General features: G+C 30.1%; 2 protein-coding genes and 2 long non-coding RNA genes across 7 annotated transcripts; 3 read left to right on the top strand and 1 right to left on the bottom strand.

Moving 5' to 3' along the window:
- The first annotated feature begins 3 nt into the window (after positions 1 to 3).
- LOC126864813 (uncharacterized protein KIAA2013 homolog) lies at positions 4 to 6016 on the top strand. 3 transcript variants are annotated; one of them, XM_050616606.1, is made up of 8 exons: positions 4 to 566; positions 635 to 668; positions 1425 to 1896; positions 2506 to 2743; positions 2809 to 3047; positions 3112 to 3339; positions 3562 to 3836; positions 4143 to 6016. In XM_050616606.1, the coding sequence occupies exons 1-8, from the start codon at positions 549 to 551 to the stop codon at positions 4328 to 4330; spliced, it is 1692 nt and encodes a 563-aa protein (XP_050472563.1). In that variant the 5' UTR covers positions 4 to 548; the 3' UTR covers positions 4331 to 6016. The 3 variants fall into 3 exon arrangements, with proteins under 3 accessions (XP_050472563.1, XP_050472562.1, XP_050472564.1); XM_050616605.1 differs by having other exon boundaries at positions 4 to 668; XM_050616607.1 differs by lacking the exons at positions 4 to 566; positions 635 to 668 and adding an exon at positions 1249 to 1341.
- An 880-nt stretch (positions 6017 to 6896) lies between these two features.
- On the bottom strand, positions 6897 to 11285 carry LOC126864865 (uncharacterized). Its single transcript, XR_007689354.1, has 2 exons — positions 11114 to 11285; positions 6897 to 9270 (listed from the first exon to the last, which is right to left on the bottom strand). It is a non-coding gene; the product is annotated as an uncharacterized LOC126864865 (long non-coding RNA).
- LOC126864866 (uncharacterized) lies at positions 10031 to 10913 on the top strand. Its single transcript, XR_007689355.1, has 2 exons — positions 10031 to 10554; positions 10736 to 10913. It is a non-coding gene; the product is annotated as an uncharacterized LOC126864866 (long non-coding RNA).
- A 49-nt stretch (positions 11286 to 11334) lies between the features above and the next one.
- On the top strand, positions 11335 to 18339 carry LOC126864832 (uncharacterized). 2 transcript variants are annotated; one of them, XM_050616656.1, is made up of 6 exons: positions 11335 to 11813; positions 12439 to 12669; positions 12811 to 12960; positions 13193 to 13412; positions 13507 to 13611; positions 18260 to 18339. In XM_050616656.1, exons 1-6 carry the CDS (start codon positions 11592 to 11594, stop codon positions 18262 to 18264), a joined length of 933 nt encoding a protein of 310 aa, XP_050472613.1. In that variant the 5' UTR covers positions 11335 to 11591; the 3' UTR covers positions 18265 to 18339. The 2 variants fall into 2 exon arrangements, with proteins under 2 accessions (XP_050472613.1, XP_050472612.1); XM_050616655.1 differs by lacking the exon at positions 18260 to 18339 and having other exon boundaries at positions 11338 to 11813; positions 13507 to 17686.
- The last annotated feature ends 142 nt before the right edge of the window (positions 18340 to 18481 follow it).

Genomic DNA, 18481 nt, shown 5'->3' with positions numbered 1-18481 from the left:
TACATGCAATGTACTATACTAAGTACATTAAACTACGTATAACTTGGTATAACCAGAATACATAGTTGTGTAGAAGTAACAATCGAATATTTACATATTTCTTATACTCAAAAATTTCATGTTTGGTTCCATTAATTCCATTTTAATAAGAATTAAAGAATATTGATTATAATAAATATTGAAATTGTAACTACATTACTTGTAAAGTGTCATATGTATTTATCGTTATAAATTTATAAGATGTAAAGAAGTTACAAGAGAATAGCGAATATTAGAATATTGAAAATGTGCTAGTTATAAAATTTTGGAAATGTCAAGAAACGTTGTTAACGTACATAAAGGAAATATAAAAGTGGTTTTATTGTTTTTTTATTAAATTAATATTACGATAAAAACAAGAAGGTTATGTTACCGCACAGTTTTACAAAAATAAAACAGCAATTAAAAACACGTGTGAAAATTGAAGTTTATAAAGTGCATAAATATGATAAGATTTGGAACGATGTTCGATAACCGTGAAATTGGAAAACGAATACGACGCTTACTTGATGGGAATTACTCATATCGTAAGATACTTATATTACTTACTATATGTGGTGGAATACTTCTATATTTTGGTCCATCTTTTGTGCAGTGGCTTTTTTCTTCTACTAGAGAATCAATAAAAGGTAATAAAAGTTTCCTATTCTAAGTCTATAATATTAATATTATGTGTAAAATAAATTATACAATTGGAATAGGTTATAATTTTTCCTCCGTCAAAGCAACAGGAATTTAATGGAAGAAGATTGCAAACTATTAAAATGAACTTACAAAATATAAATGCATTTCCATCTTTAATTGAAATTTATATATCAATTACAGAATTTTCTTTGTTTATATTCACTATACCTATTGATCACTGTTTTAATAAATTTTGATATTCATATTATTAGGTTCTCAATTATATTTATATCAGATATTACATATATTGTATTCTATTTTATTTTATTCTATTCTATCCTACAAACAATACTTCAATAGTACTTTAATAGCATGACAATGTAAATTAATATTGAAGTATAGGAAAAAATGTACTTGTAATATTTACAATATTGAAATATTTTATAAGAAATCAGTGTATTTATTCTCTATACTGATATTCATAAATATTGGCCAATCAGAATCATTTTTAAAGTGATGAGAATGAAAGTATAGAACAAGGAGAAGTCCATTTGTATTTTAATTATGAATTTAATGAATGCTTAGATTTTTATAATATAGTGTTGTCAAACTATTGAGGAATGCACTGAGATAAAGGGTAAAGATTTTGGTCCTGTCAAGCCTGGTCAAGGAATAAGGGTTAGCCTAGAATTTCCATGATTGTCTAATATTTATGAACTGCTATATTTATTTTCTATAGTGACATATCTCTGTTTTTATAGCAATTGAAGATCACTGTATGAATGAGCGACTAGCTGCCTTTCATTCAGATATTGAAGAATATAATGCAAATATTCTCCACAATCCACCAAAGGAAGGAGAACATCATTATTTGCCATATATCGGCAATGGGGTTTTTGGAATTCCTATTTTACCAGAGGCTTTAATATATATAAAACGAGGAAGAGCACTATCATTGCCAATACAGTGGCAACCCTTAATTTCTCATCCTTTACTTAAAACCAATTTTTATCGAGATGCTACGATTACTCACTTTACGAGCGGGATTGTTTATCGCTACCAGTGTTTTAGAGAAGGATATTACATAGAGTTTCAATACTACGCTCATAGAATATTTGATGCAATATTGGTACAAGATATAAAAATAACTAATCCTCTTTCACTTTCCCAAAATGTACCATTGAAGCCACAGATGTCTACACAGTGGGATAATTACCATATAGAAGTGATCAAGTACTTATTTAACTTTATTCATAATATATTGCCAGTGTAGTGGAATAATGCTACAACTGCGAAAAAGTGATTTTTCATAAAACAAAGAAAATCAATTTATTGAATAAAATTTATAATTGAATAATCATGAAAATGTTTTATAATGTTGGGATTGAAGCAATTGTTAATATTCTCAATTTACTTGTAGATTTGAATTATTATATTGTTCAAATTTACATAATCAATCATTAACAATATCTAATATTTCAATGATCACTACTGATTATTAATATGATTGTTTTCTAATTACCAAGAATGTTTGGAAAATAATGAAATTTTTTGAAAAGATTAGGTATTTGTGAAATTAATAACACATTTAACTTAAAATTTGCAAATGTGCAATTGTGTTGCAGCAATAATATTTCCTTTAATAAATTAAATTGAATGCATTTTAATGTAAAAGATATTAACTAAGATTTAAACTAATGTAAATAATAATGATCTTAAATTTGATGTTAGTTAAATTAGTATGTTGCATTAGTAAAAGAGGCAGATACTTTTGTAAATAACTATAATATAAAGATTGGTACTATAACATGTATATGTTAACATACAATTATTTGTGTTCAGAATTCAGGTAGATGATTTTCTGGATGAATATAATCTAATTTCTGGATTTATTCCATTATCTAACTCAAATAAAATTGTGACAGTATCGATAGTTTATAAAAGACCTCCAAGAATATTACAAATTAAAGCAAGAAGTTCTATAAAATTAAAATTCTTAACAAGTATACAGTATAGTGAGCCTACACTCATGGAAGAACACCACATTCAATATGAATTAACCAAAGAAAAAGCTATAGAGGTATATATAATTTATAAAACATTAAAAATTTATTACATGCTTCAATTTCATATATTTTATTACAGGCAATTAAGAAAGCAATCAGTATTCAGCACCAAAGTTTAAAAGAGGATCATATTAATCTTTGGCAAAGTTATTGGTACACAGGTCTTAGAATAAGCGACTCTAAAGCTGATGGTGCAATAAATGGTCATAAAATAAATTCCACTCTATATTATGTATTGTCTCAAATTTCGAAAGGTATTCACGATATAGAAAAAAATATAGCCATGAATGAAGGCTGTTACCGCGGGCATCACACCTTGTAAGTAATACAGATATTTATAAATATTTTTGTGTAGAATTTTTATTTTATTTTCCTATTTTAGAGATGCTCCACGGTTATGGAAAGACACATCCTCTATTGACGCTATGAACAATGTCGTTGAAGCATGGTTAATAACATTGGAAAAACAAGGATGTCACCATTTAATGATTGGTGATCCTGCAGCAGTGCAACAAGCTATTGTTTTAAGTCTTGGTAGTTTACGTTTTAGTAATCAACATCTTGAATTTAATATTGATCCACAATATCTTAATCGGGATTATTTATTTAGGTATGGTATTAAAATATTTTTCATAAAAAGTATAGTAAATATAAGTTTCATACATAACACGTTTGTTATACAAATTGACATTAAAAAATGGCAAGTATAATGTAAATGATTATAACTAACAGCTTAAATAATTCTTCTACTTTTTGCAGAATAGAATATTTTTTTGAAAAAATTATGGAGACGACTATTAACTTACTTTCTTATGTTTTATGTATGTTTTAGGAGAATAAGTTATGGTAATGTAACACATTTAAATATATCAGTAACGGTTGGAGAAGATAATCGTGCAGTTTTAAAAGTAGCTGTAGACAAGAGTGATAGTGTCTATTTTGGATGTGATGCTGGATGTTTGAATCCACCTGTTTCATTGAGTCAATTGTATGCAAGCATTCCAGTGAAATTGACAAAACCATTAACGGCTATACTGTATGTAACATCTGATTATCAACATATGCAAGATTTGCGAAATGCTTTACATGTACATGCTATAGACGATGGTTGGTATATATATAATACTTTATTATAACATTTATAAATTTTGTTCGATTAAAGTCGTTTAGGAGTATGCTATTTATATCGCCGATATTGCTGATGCTGAATCTTGTTTTAACATAGCACATCAATTGAAATCAATATGAAAAATGATATCTATATCTTATATTATCTACAAGCTATATAATTCTATATAGTAAATGTTAAAAAAATGTTATCTTGTGTAAGATGTAGATATAATCTTTTAATCAACCAAAACTCATAAACTCCACAAGAATTAAATATATATATTACACATAATTTTTTTGTAGCTCCAGCACATGATCATCTTGTAATGGCTTTACATAAACATGGACATCAATTAGGAGGCTTACCAACGTTTTTTTGGATCAGTATATGTTTTCTTATAATTGTGTTCCACTTATTTCTTTGTAAACTTGTTATTAATGAATATTATGGTCATCAAGATAAACAAAAAGTGAGGTATAGTAAGCTATGATATATACATTGTATATATTACATATATATGTTCATATATGTCGGGGTAACGTCGGGGATAGGGTTGTGGGTGTTTGATGAATCTTCATTGAAATTAGCCATCGTTAGAGTCTTTCATCTCCGACATATATGTACATAATACATATATGCATATATACAATACATGTATGTATGCGAGTGTTAATATAAAGCTAAACTATCTTCATATATTGTATGTATAAATTCAACTATAATGTAAAAATTTATGAAGAATTCTACATACAAAGGGGGCCAGAAAAATCTATGCATGCCTCAATAAAAGAAAAAGCTGTATAAAAAGTGTGGGTTGAATCTATACAGGCGTCAAAGAATGAATATAGATCAACTTTGACTTCTATGATTACAATAGAACCCCAAAACACAGTCACTGATAAAATCTATTAAAGTGTATATACATTTTTTTTGACCCCCTCTGTGTGCGTGCGTGCGTGCGTGCGTGTGTGTGTGTGTATAGTAACTATTTTTAATATTATATAATTATATATATTATATTATAAACATAAGTTTCTATTTTAATTAGAAAATTCTGTTATCATTCTTGTTATCCTCATCATTATTATTATGCTAAATTAACAATACATGTGCAGTTTATAGCACAACTGAAGAAAAAATAATTTTTTACGAGAAGATAAATAAGCGATTTGTTACAGAGATCTATTATTTATGATTTTTTTTTTACAGAGAATTTGTTTTGAAAATATAACATCAAACAGTTATATAATACAAGTACGTGGTTACTGTGTCACTCTATCATTGATTGTTTCTATCCACATTTATTTACCTAACATTAACTGTTATGTTGTTTAGGTAATATAATAGATTTTTATACATTAATTGATTTTATTATTACAAACTTTAAAAGTGCTCATCTGGTTCTTATACACAGCTCTGATTTACGAATTAAGAAAATATAAACAAAATCAAAGACATTCTCTTTATTTTTAATTTTTTAAATTGTATAATTTGATATTTTATTTATCTTCCACATAAACCTATGTGTTGGCAATTATTTCTGCGGGGATCCTCAAATACGTTGTAAGTCTATATCTAGCATGAAGCTCTATCGGCCTTCATGGGCGAGAGGTTGAAATACACTCAACCAGCGCGCTTCAGTCATGCACAATACTCAGCTGCCTGTATGCGGATTTGACAGTAGAATCATCACTAGGACTGAGATAGGGTCACTTTTCAAAGTCCTACTGTCTACCATACACGTTGCAGGAGTAGAGAAGCGGATAGGACCCTGTTCATACGTCAACGTCTCCAAGGAAGCCTAAGTCTGTTCCCATCATTCCCCAAAGAGGCATTTGTGCAGAGGCCTGCACAAAGGCGGATTTTCGATAATGCTAGGGAGGCATTCATCTTGCAGATAGCCAACCCACAATTATCGGATTTGTTCGAATGACAATTCGGATTCTAAAAAGGATGGTCATCAATGCAGTGAGTCGCGCTAGTAAGTGTCGAAGGACGTCCACGTCTCAGTTGAGACAAAAGCAATCAAAAGCGATTAAAAGTGGTTAAAGGTTATTAGAAGCGATCAGAAGAAAATAAACAAGTAAGCGAGTATGTTATCGAGTCCTTCAGAGAGTAACGTGCATGTAGAGCTAAATAATTGGTAAATAAATTTTGAACTTTTTGTTTCTCCAAATTCTCCCTATACCTTAACACAGTCATTGAGTTGAGACGAGTTTGTGACTTGAAAGTAACCGGAAGTTTCTTTTTATGATCTTTCAAGGCTCTGTTAATGACTAAAGGCATCAATTTATGCGTTCCAGATGCATTTGCATATAATACAAATTTAAAACTGTCTTTACGGCTCTTATATTCTTTTACGGATATTTCTTTATTTTGGTTTCCGCCAGTATCTTCGAGGGAAGAGTTTTCCATAAAAGAAAGGTGTTATCCACATTGTATATGTTTTCTTTCGTAATATCTTCTCTCTTCATTAATTTTTCAAAGTCCTTAATAAATTTGTTAGCTCCTTCTTCATTGGCAACAACATTCCTTCCATTGGTTCGCATTAGACGTATGTTATGGCGTTTTTTAAACCTCGCTAATCCCCATAAGCCATCGCTTACTCTAAAACTAGAACATGACCCCATGTTGTCTCTCAATTCGGTAGCCTTTTTAAAAAGCAGGGCGTCCGATAAATGATCTCCAGAAGTCTTCTTCTCCTTAAACCACGTCAGTAAGTATTGATCTAGTTCCTCATATAAAGGTTTTCTTATCCTTTGTCTTCTTTTTTGTATCCTTCTGCAAATTCTAGAATTTTCGCAGTGTTCCTCTTTATCCTACGAATCGTTGATTTATCTACGTTATATTTTATAACAACACTGTAGTACTTGTTACTTTTATGTCTTCTAAGACTTTTAATTGTTGCTCCATAGATATTGTGATTTGTTTCTTCTTATTTGTCATGTCAAACACTTTAATCAATAATATATACACGAAACTAAACTAAAAACTAAACTAAAAAAGATAATTACACTAAAATCAAATTAATAAAAGTAATTTGTTAACGCTGAATATATTTAATGAATATACAATATTTATTTATAAATACAAAGTTTAAAGATTCTAATAATTTACACAGTTCTTAAAGACCAAAATCTAAAATGTTTTACAAAGCTCTTGTTTAATTCAAAGTTCAAAGTTTTAATTGAGGTTTAGTTCGAAGTCTGAAATTTCTGTTGTGAAACATCCAGGTAAAGTTGGATAATTGCCCTAAACGGCCTATATAACACCGTAAATGTCCGGTAGATATCCTAACTACTGAGTGGACCTTTCACATGCCCCGGTGACTACGCAGCTCGTCGGTTGACTATTGTAACTGATCCGAATTCAAATATCGAGGAGATATTACTAACTCAATAAGAAACTTCTTTATTTCCTTATTTATTTTTTTTACTAACGTATTTGTGAAGTTTGACTGATTAAAATAGGATCAGACACGACATGGTTTAAATCACATTAACTCATCTAATAGACGAAAAAGAATAAATTATTATCATTTATTAAATAAGCAAATATGTTCTAAATTATGTCATGTTTTGTCTTAGTTTAATCAAGAAAATCTCACAATTACATTGATAAATTCAATAGAAATGAAAAATGCAAATTTCGTCATTGCATTACTATTGTCTCGTTGATATGTTTCTTTTGATCAATCCGACTCTCTTCCTTTTCCACGCGTGCCATTCTTTCTATGTCAACAACATCTCAACCCATATCGTATACTACACGACCATTCACTTTAGTGGAAATCCGCGCGCGTAATAACAGATAGGAGTGGCAACAGTGTATCGTATACTCACCCCTCCCTCTATGATATTTAACCCTTTCGCTACTACGGGTGACTACATACGACGGTTGTACATACGACGAATATTGTACATCCTTAAGCCTTTTATTAACAATAAAATGATTTAACAAGAGGGCAGTGTATATGTTGTCCTCTTTTCACAATGAAGAATTTGTTAACATGAAACGTCATTATCGCATGCAAAAGAAGATTTAATATGTTGCCGATTATAATCGATTGATGGGAACTGTGGAGCGAATCGTGATACCAGTGCCAGATTTGTGATGTTGGCCTATGTGTTACACCATGTTTCGAAAAATACCACACGCAATACCATTATTAAAAGCTATTAGTATCATACAATTATATTATATTATATCATATTATTATATTCTGTAATGTTATTTTTTTCCAAATTGTAATTAAAAGTGAGTATGTTAAGAAGTTATAAATACCCAGTTTTGAGGAAAGTTTTCTTCTTCGAAAAATACCGTCAGAGCAGCTCGTTTTGCAGTGAGGCGTAAACGCGGCCGCTGACGATCTTTCTCGCGTACCAAGCATTGTTTTGGCGTGACGGCTCGTTCAGCGGGAGTGCCGCGCCGCGGCAATCTGCCCGTAGCGAAAGAATTAACGTTCTCTGGTGGCAACCAAACCGCTTTATGGTTTCTTCTATCATCAACATGAACAAATGTATATCTACACTTTACCAGCAGTTGCTCTACACTTTGCCATTTTTATCTGATCCTGCGCGTGTAGTTCTTACATATTCACTATTTATGTACGACGCGTATTTGAATCGGTACTTAATACATACTTTTACATTATGTATGGCATGACATCGACTTAAATGTGCATATGAATTAAAAATTCCTGAATTATGCAAATGTATCTTATAATAATTTATGTTAAATATGTATGTAAAATTTCACAATATAAAAACAAGTATTATATACAAATTTTTTGTTAGTGAAGACTATAGAATCAATACGTACATTGGATAAGTGTCTGGCTTAGATCTCAATATTCGGAAATTTATCCTACTTTTACTGTTATATATACATATTATTGTTGTTTTATAAACTGTTATTTGCTTTCTAACTATTAAAAATAAAAAAATTTTTTAACTTTCCTTTAAATTGCATATGTATGCAGCTAGAAACGTTTTAGGAAAAGGCAGTTTTAAAATTGGGTAGGGCAATAATCCAAATCAGATATACATATAATCATTAAATAAATTTTCAAGGAATTCTTTTTGTTTTCTATTTATGCCATGTGCAAGGAAATGCGAAGTCTCGGATGCTTGGAGTCTGACTTTTGTCACGCTCGGTTCTAGTAAGAAAACTTGGATGGTACTTAAGAATGCGGTAAATAAAGTTCTCTTCTATATTGTGACGCGAGCCAGTGGGCTTCAACGATTTTGCGCTTAGGATACTTGAGCATTCTTTGTATGATCGGCTCTCTGTTTTTGAAATATTTTACTGGCATGACTGTCTGTCTAGTCACTTCTTATACCAGTCCTTAATAGTATTATTTGTTTCAGAATTCTTTTTAGTTTGGGCCTCAGGAATCTCTAAAATTTTTGATCCACCACAGGTATTCATCTGTAAAACAAAAGAGAATATTCTTTGTATAATCGTCAGCATAGCTGAACGTCGAAGAGTACATATCTTATGCGTATCTTAGCTTTCTGAATATACAAATCTTAGTATTTTATATAAATTTCAAATTATGTCCTTTTGCGATTTGCTTACACAAAATATTTAAACATATTTTTAAGTAAAAAAGCATGTTGCGTATAAAAAGTAGAGCTGATCTCGATAACTCTTCTACATCTCCACGTATGAAAAAACTATTAACAACAAATCATGCTTTTCTTAAAACCAAGCAAGTTTAGTCTGATGCATATCCTTCTACCATCAAAACCAAGCGAGTCACACAGGTGGCCTGTTTCAAATGCTTCGCCATGTACGTAAATTGATTTTATCTTTCAAAATAATTATTCTGTATAATTATTTAAATCTCAATAAATAGACGTCAAACTTTTGTAAATTAAATTCAGTTATATCATAAATTTATATAATATAATTTATATTTATATTTATTTATAATATAAATAAATTTATATAATATAATTTATAAAGTTATATTATATTATATTATATTATATTATATTATATTATATTATATTATATTATATTATATTATATTATATTATATTATATTATATTATATTATATTATATTATATTATATTATATTATATTATATTATATTATATTATATTATATTATATTATATTATATTATATTATATTATATTATATTATAAATCTGATCTATAATTAAAACAGACAAAAAATACCAATAATTTAGGTCAAGTTTAAACGTGTCTTTAAACTTGAATCTTTAGGCTGAGATATTCGATTACAGATGAACAGTTCTGTGTACGTGTCCATTAGGAGATTCTGATCTAATCTATTTGCTGTTAAAAGTTATTCTCTTTTATTATGTGAATTAACAACAATATATGTCAATACTACAAGAAATGAAAGAAAAAAAGTAGTTTAAAATTGAAGAATTTTTTTCTTTTAAAATTGATACTACTAAAAAATAATTGCAGAAATTAATTATGCAGCATAGAGGTTAAGTAAGCCAGATTAGGTTAAATTATATTAGATTGTGTTTCAGTTAGATTTACTTCAATAATGTTGAGTTAGATTAAAATTGTGTGTTCGTGCTATGACTAGGTTATATTAGGTTATGTTTGTATTAAATTCTGATTGTACTAGTTAAGATTAAAAATGCAGAATATCTACTAAAAAAATGAATTAAATCTTCATTTCTTCGAAAATGCTGAAAGATAAACTGTGACAAATAAACATAAATGGTGAGAGAAGAATGGTAAAAGGATTTCATTTACTAAAATTAAACTGTGTTTTGTTTTAATAGCTATTGCTATACATATAAAATACTCAATAGTAATTTTTTAAAAATATTTCCTAACAGACCTGTTTTGTTATATGGACACATTAAATGGTTATCAACTTTTCATGACCTAAATGTTTCAGATTTTTATCTGTGGAGCTGCAGCTTGAATGAAATGACATCTTCAATAAATCAGATATCCTGACAGAATTAAAAAACCTGGCACATGAAATTATTGTACTGTAAAATATTCATCAGGCAGAGAAATATGTTAAAAAGTTTTTACCTCTCTACGTAAAATACAGAAAATTATTTGTCAGATTTAATTTTTTTAATATTAATGTACAAAATCTCTAACACCCAATCCCCCTCTTCTTTTTTATAACTAAGCATGCCCTCAAAACTTGTACTACTTGGACTGCTACGCGAATTTTATATACATCGTCCTGAGACAATGATGGGTTTAGATATATTACACTATATATTTAATTTTTACAAAATATTACACTTTATTTACGTACTTTTTTTCTGATAACGTTATGTAAGTTATTCACATTGTTGACAATTTTTTAATTCATGAAATTTATTTTATTTTAACCATTCTACAAAATTTAGTAAAACTCGTGAGTTACCGATGGTCACCGTGACAGACAATGTGCTAAAAGAATATCGAGAGACTGCAGTGATGTCGCAACGTACATGCGTGTATGTCGAATTTTGGTGAGTTGCGAAAGGGCACCACCCCGTATGTGGAACAGTGCGGAAATTTGTAGATATAGTTAGGTTGAAGATGCGCATGAGTAGGTAGGGCTAGACAAGAGCTCGACGACGCAAAGGTAGTTTCTATAAATTGAGGAAGGAAGGAAAAAAGGGGTAGGGAATACCGATGGATCAGGTGAATCGTGGTGGTTGAAAGTGGTAGCTCAGCAGTAGACGGTAGACAGCCGGTAATCGAGTAATATTGCAGTCGATTGCAGGAAATCTGAAAGTTATCTCGTTATGGAGTTACGCGAAGTGAATCGCACTTTTGATACTGCGGAAGAAACTACGGAACTTTTATCGCCATCCCATCGCGATAACATCGAAATTGAAAGTTATTTCATCGAATACGCTATTCAAAAAGAAATGATAAATCGCAATCGATGTCCCGCTAGCCGTCGTTTACTTAGTCAAACAGCTCATTTGGCAGATTTTACTTTTACTAATGGCAATAATCAAAAGGTGGTGTATTTTATTTCTTTTTCTTCGTTTGTTGTTCTCTACGTAAAGTATATAACGATTTGATCAATATACCAAATACGAAAAATGCGGCGAATGAATGCATTCAACTGATGACAGACGATACGTTATTGAATGATACATAATCGGAGCGTTCCTTGAATCTTTAAAAAAAGATAGGTATAGTTTGCTAAATTTTCTTCCCAAATTATTTTACATTCGTTCATGTTGCATTTATTCGACGGATTGTCAACTTAAAGAAAAGAAAACAAGATAACTTATTAAAATCTAAAATTTCTGATATTGTACATACTTATTAGATAGAATATTCTATATAATATGTAATGTAAGAAACTTTGATATTTTCGCGAAATCATATTTGTCGTGTGGTCCATATATTTTATCTTGTATTTGGCTAATAATTTCAACTTGTGCGCGAAGATTCGACATAATCGGTATTTAATTTGAAGCACGAAAGGAAGTGGAAGGCGATTCGTAAAAGAGGGTTAAGAAGGAAAAAAAGAATACTGTATAATATTTATTCTAAATGAGAATGAAACGAACGAAACTCGGAAGCAAATGACAGAACTTTCAGAGACTGATAATACTTGGTTCTTTCATGTTTTAGGATACGTCGTCCGTCGGTATCAGTATGATTCATACTTCGAACGCGAATTGGCCTCCTTCTAGAAAGAGGGAAGAGGCAAGAGCGTTGGAAAATCTTCGAAAAAGAGTGGAGCAATCGAAATTATATAAAGCAAATCGAATTTCAGATACCTGCGGATCGACTTCTACATCTTCGGTTTTGAATAATGATCAAATTCATCAGCTTGACAATCGGCCGAAGCTGTTAAAAAAGGTGAGAGAACGAAATCTTTCAACGATCTAGGTCAAATGCTTAGGATACTAACCCAGAACGAGACGAACAAGCCTATGTGGTTAGTTTATCAGAATGGCACATTTTTACTGCCCCTGCTCTTTTTTTGTCGATACAACACAGATCCTGAGTAACAGGCCGATGAGTATCGCACATGATAGTAACGATTTGGAGACTGACTGGCGAGATAGCGAATTTATAACGGAATGTTTATGCTGGCACAATGTTTATCGACAAAGACACAATGCTCCACCCTTAACCATGTCGCCGCAGGTAGGGATAATGTTCTTTTAATATATAAAAAACAAAGTTTTTTTGCTAACAAAGAGAAACAAAAAATAGAGACAGGTAAAAATAGAAGAAAAGAAACATACACTTGTACATGTATACATAAGACCTACCGTCTTACGTACGCATTGCATATGTATACATACATATGTTTGTATTGGATGAATTGATGCTATTAGAGTCTGTCATCAATTTGAAATTCAATATTCTTTTGCAGTTGTGTGAGTATGCACAAACATGGGCCAATCATTTAGCACACACCAACACATTTTACTATAGAAACGATCGAGAAGTTGGACAAAATCTTTATTGTCGACCTGGTGGTGCTGTCCCTACCGATGTAACTGGACAAGATGTTGCATCGTATTGGTATTCAGCGGTGAAACAATATGACTTTTTAAAAGAACCGGATATTCTTCATGCTAATGTAAACGCAGGTATCTTCTTAAGGCAGTATAATGTAACAATGTAAATTATAGATACCATCTTCTCACACAATTAATTGGTTGCTATAAATATCATGTATTACAGGCCATTTTACGCAAGTAATTTGGGCAAGCAGTCGTTATTTCGGGGTTGGAAAAGCACGTAGTAGAAGCGGAAAAATCATCGTAGTAGCCAATTATCAACCTGTTGGTAATATATCCGGACAATTTCAAACTAACGTGTTACCCCCTTTACCCGAAAATGTAAATATCACTTTATCATCTCAACGACAACCATCCATAAAAGTCTTTCGTGACCATTACATTGCATCTGATTCGCCACCACTAGCATCATCCTCTGTACCGCTTTCGGATACAGCATCAACGGACAGTGATCATTCTTCCGTTAGTTCTACGCAATAATATAGACGACCGAATTGCCTTTTCTGCGTTTGCACGCGCGGATGGGATGGACATTAATCAGATTTGATTTCTTTCACCTTTTTCTTGTTATTTCATCTAACTTGACTAAAATTTAAGAAAGAGAAATACATAATACACACGCAATGACAAACCAGAAAGATTGAAATATGCTTACAATACATACATATATATGTACACACGCGCGCACACACACACGCACACACGCGCACACACGCGCGCACACGCGTATGTATGTATTGTAAGCATATTTCAATCTTTATGGATATATATGGATCTATATATATATATATGGAAAATGTTTGTAAACGTAAATTAGTCAATAATTATATTCGATTATTTATTTTTATTATATTTATTTATTTATTTATTTGTCTATTCCCGCAAGCAAGAAAAGAAGGTAGAAATAATAAGAAAAAACAGAATAAATTTTCATTTTAAAACTAGCGTGCAAATCTCGTAGAACAGGCATGTGCGGGTACTTTTACATAATTATGTGATTCGCATAAAATTTGATGATCTGAAAGAACTTGATATTTCATAAATAGGAATAGTGAAGAGCAAAAAATCGATATGCTGTGTATTATACTCTTATATATACATATATACATATATGAGCAGTATACAGAATTTGACATTTTTTGTACATTGTACGTACCACAACCGATTTCTTGTCAAGTAAAACATACTGTTTATCATAAATATGTTATAAGTATTATCTATTTGTACTATATTAAAGGAAAAATAATATATTATTCGCTTGCAGCGATTCGTTTTTGGCTTATACAAATTACAATAAGTAAACAGACAAGATATTGAAAACTGTAGATTACGGGTTGGATAGAGTACAAATTAAATACAAGATCCTAAATCCGTGTATAATTATCTACATGCTCATACATACTGCTCATTAAATGTATACGTTCAATTCGAGAATATTTTCTCTTCGTGACAATAGTATATGAATATTGTATATAACATGTTAAAAAGTGAAAATGTTTTAAAAATTTGCAAACTCGTAATACTTGATGAGTGTAGGGTAAAAAAAACTTGTTTGCAACAATTTAATGTGTAAACAATAGTTTCATTTTTCGATAATGTTTAGTTATTTATGTATTTATTTATTTATAACGTGTCCACTTACACACGACATAACTAAAGATAGCAAAAGAATTATTCAATTCTCGTATAATTTTCCATGATTTTTTTTCACTGAATATTTAAATGGGCACTAAAATGAAAATGTACAACTTCATTTAAAATGATTAATTTGTGGACTGTTTTTCTTTTGGGTCAAGTTTGTATATTTTTCGATTATTTCCCTTTTTTAACATGATAACATACGCTTATTTATATAAATGACAACTTTATTCTGTAAATCAGATCTGTTCAACGGCGGAACCTTTGAGGCTGTGTAGTTCTTCATCACTTGTAGTGAAATAGAGGATCTTTGAGAAAAATATTGTTATTAACGATAGATGCCTTATACGTACCAGTGTTCCTCTACACTGAAACACGATCTGGAATTCCATAGCTAATCGGCACACGCGATGAAGAGATCTGATATATGTAAATTCTTCATAATTATATTGTATGCGCGTTGACGAAATTTGTATTTTAAGAATCTATCGTCCGCACTTAAAACATCAACGTTTACCATAAATTCAATGAGTTTCTTAGAGTTAGTTTGGAACTGAAAATTATTGATATATAGGGCTTTTTGTTATAAATATTAGATGATATCTTTTTGTAAAATTAACCCTTCGTTGGAAAACTGAGTCGTTATACCTCCTCCAAATTTTTATTTTTATTGTCAAATTTTTCAAATGTTCAGCTTGACAAATACAATTTGTATAGCGTAATATAAACATTGATAAGTAATTATGAAATTTTAAAAAATTTTTTGAAAGAATAGATTGGTTAGGAAATTTAACTTGAATATGAACGATCTAGTTAAACGGCCTTACAGATTGTAAAAAGAGATGTTTATCTACGAAGGGTTAATATATATTCAATATCTAACAATCAGTATACCTAATAGAAGGAGAAACATGCCTAATTGCTTGATCCTTATGTATACATATACATATATATCTTCCGGGTCTCGAAAGTATACTGAATACCTGTTTCATAATTTGCGAACAAACAGATACATCACGGATTTATACGTGAATATATATGCTACGATACACGGAGATTTTATTTGCTCATTGATTTTATCTCTATGCAAACAAAAATTAACAGTAATCGTTAAAACTTTTCCTTTAATTTTCTAGATGTTACGATTTATTTGATATTTTTATTTTTGTTTGAGCGAAAGTAGTTATTATCAAATAAAATCATAGTGCTCAAGAAAATTAAATATACCAACAAGATTACATTTCGTTCTTAGATACGTAGCAAATAATATCGTAAATTTATCAAAAAATGATGCTTTTTTTTAAATTGGATTTACTTCATGGTTTCAATCGTATCAATAGTATAGGTGCATTGATCATTATGTTAAAATTGAATGTAATATGATTATAATTGAAAAAGTCGAGGTGAAAAAGCAATATTATGAATCGAAAATAGCTTTTAATTGCCTATGATCGAGTGACTCAATGAGTATATTGACAACGAGTACCAAGTTGATAAAAATATAAAGAAATGTCATTAGGACGGTCTTATTATTAGCTTCTTTCAATCGACGTACTTCCAACAATACTGCCAGTAGTCAAATTTTGGTAAGCGAATATTCAGCTGTTGATCAAAGATGGTATGAAATCGTTTTAATTTTGTTGAATTTCCATATATGATTACAACGACTTAGAGTTATAAAATCTAAGGAGCAAAAGTCAATGTACTACGTTTGTATTTATCAATGTAAATCCGAATTTTAGAAATCTGGTATTTTAGTAACAAATAACATCAATACACGGTAAACGTTGTCAAAGAACACTTTTGTTGAGTACCAGGAAGCTTTGGTTAGGGGTAGCACGAGAAAACCTTCTACGAACTTATACACCTGCAATGATAGTAATATCGTACAGCTTTAATATTCTGCTATTTTTCGTATTTATAAAGTTTTAATACTACGATATCCTTGTACATTGCCTGTAAAGCGCGAACAATATTTTGTTATGCTTGTTTGTAATTTGTTGTTTATCCTTCTATTTCATAAATATAATCATTACTGTTAAACATAGCGTATGAATAAATGATCGTCTAATTGAAGAAAAGAGATCTAAATTGATCGTTTACTTAAGCTTAAAAAAGGTGCGATAATAATATATTGATTTATGCGCGTGTGTTTGTGCGCCATGTGTATGCAATTCTTTTAATCTTTTGACTGCATTTTAATAATTATAAATATGTTGTTGGTGGAAAAGATATAGCGAAATCAGAGAATTAGCCAGACTTTAAAATGGATTTTGAAATAGAGGGTTGAAATAGAGGACTTGAAATTTAAGATTTTTTCATTTTAGTCTAATAAACATCAGCCTTAGGTGCATCTACGTCAATCAGTATCTTCGCTTTAATTTATCACTGCAATATTTCTTTTCCATCGGCACTATTGTTATTAATATATTTAGTAATAATAAACTTACTTGAACTTATTTTACTTTCATTTGGTGTAATATGTATGAAATTTTGTAAATAGGAAAAACAAATCTTGTTTAGCATTGTCCATGAACTAAACAAGTAATTAAAAGTAATACATGCTACTTATGTATTATACATACATGATTTGCAAAAATTTAAGCCAATTGTAAGTTAAAATCTGCTTCTTCCCATTAGTATAGATAACTGATTGTATGTATTCATTGTTATTACGTTGAAAAAATATACTTTTTACAAAAACGTGTCATCTATCGCCTTCAAATACTTTGGGACATCATACTTTGCTTCGTCGTGTTTCGTATATCACTATTCCAGTACTTTTGAAATATAAGACAAATTTTAAAATAAGTTTTCTTCCATTCAGAAACAAAGATGATCTTTATATCATATCAATCCTTATGTTTATCTACGACAATATGCTCTGAAACCTTAAAATTAATTTTAATAAATGAAGTTTCATACACATTTTTATTATCGTGTTCGTTTGTCGTTAGTATATGTTGTCGGCATATCTAAAGATGTAATTATGACTGACATAGTTCATAAGGAATACAAGTAAGTCAATGTAATATAAGAAAAAAGATGTATGTGGAAACCTTAAGTCCAATACGCAAATCTCTAAGTTCGTACACATTGCATGATATGAAAAGTATCTAAAAATTTACAAGAAATCTTATTAGAGGAATCAAATGTGTTTATATATGAAATCGAATATTGCTTCTTCTTTATTCCTTTTTCTTTCGACTTGATTTGTTTTCCTGTCTGTTCTTCGTTTTTCTGAACTATTCTAATCTCTTTTTTTTCTTGTTTTTTAGAGTAAATATTATGTACGCGTGCGTATGTGAAAGCTTGAACAGAATTCTACGTAAATGTATGTGCAGTTTAAAAATTGCGCAAGTGTAAGTATATCGTAAAAGAAGAGGAGGAGAAGTAATAGAAAGAAGAAGAAGAAGAAACATTCAGGGTGGACACAGAGGCATAATACGTAAAATAAACGTTTATAGATACATATATAAATATGTAAACGTATATAGTTA

This window comes from Bombus huntii, chromosome 4 (assembly GCF_024542735.1).
Source record: "Bombus huntii isolate Logan2020A chromosome 4, iyBomHunt1.1, whole genome shotgun sequence".
Lineage (NCBI taxonomy): Eukaryota > Metazoa > Arthropoda > Insecta > Hymenoptera > Apidae > Bombus > Bombus huntii.
This window is presented reverse-complemented; position numbering and strand designations above follow the sequence as displayed.

Excerpts from the sequence above, each read along its gene's own strand:
- LOC126864813 (XM_050616605.1), top strand. The coding sequence starts at position 485 with ATGATAAGATTTGGAACGATGTTCGATAACCGTGAAATTGGAAAACGA. Across the intron at positions 3,340-3,561 it reads AATCGGGATTATTTATTTAG|GAGAATAAGTTATGGTAATG; the intron begins GTATGGTATTAA and ends TGTATGTTTTAG. Across the intron at positions 3,837-4,142 it reads TGTACATGCTATAGACGATG|CTCCAGCACATGATCATCTT; the intron begins GTTGGTATATAT and ends ATTTTTTTGTAG.
- LOC126864832 (XM_050616655.1), top strand. The coding sequence starts at position 11,592 with ATGGAGTTACGCGAAGTGAATCGCACTTTTGATACTGCGGAAGAAACT. Across the intron at positions 11,814-12,438 it reads CTAATGGCAATAATCAAAAG|GATACGTCGTCCGTCGGTAT; the intron begins GTGGTGTATTTT and ends TTCATGTTTTAG. Across the intron at positions 12,670-12,810 it reads GGCCGAAGCTGTTAAAAAAG|ATCCTGAGTAACAGGCCGAT; the intron begins GTGAGAGAACGA and ends GATACAACACAG.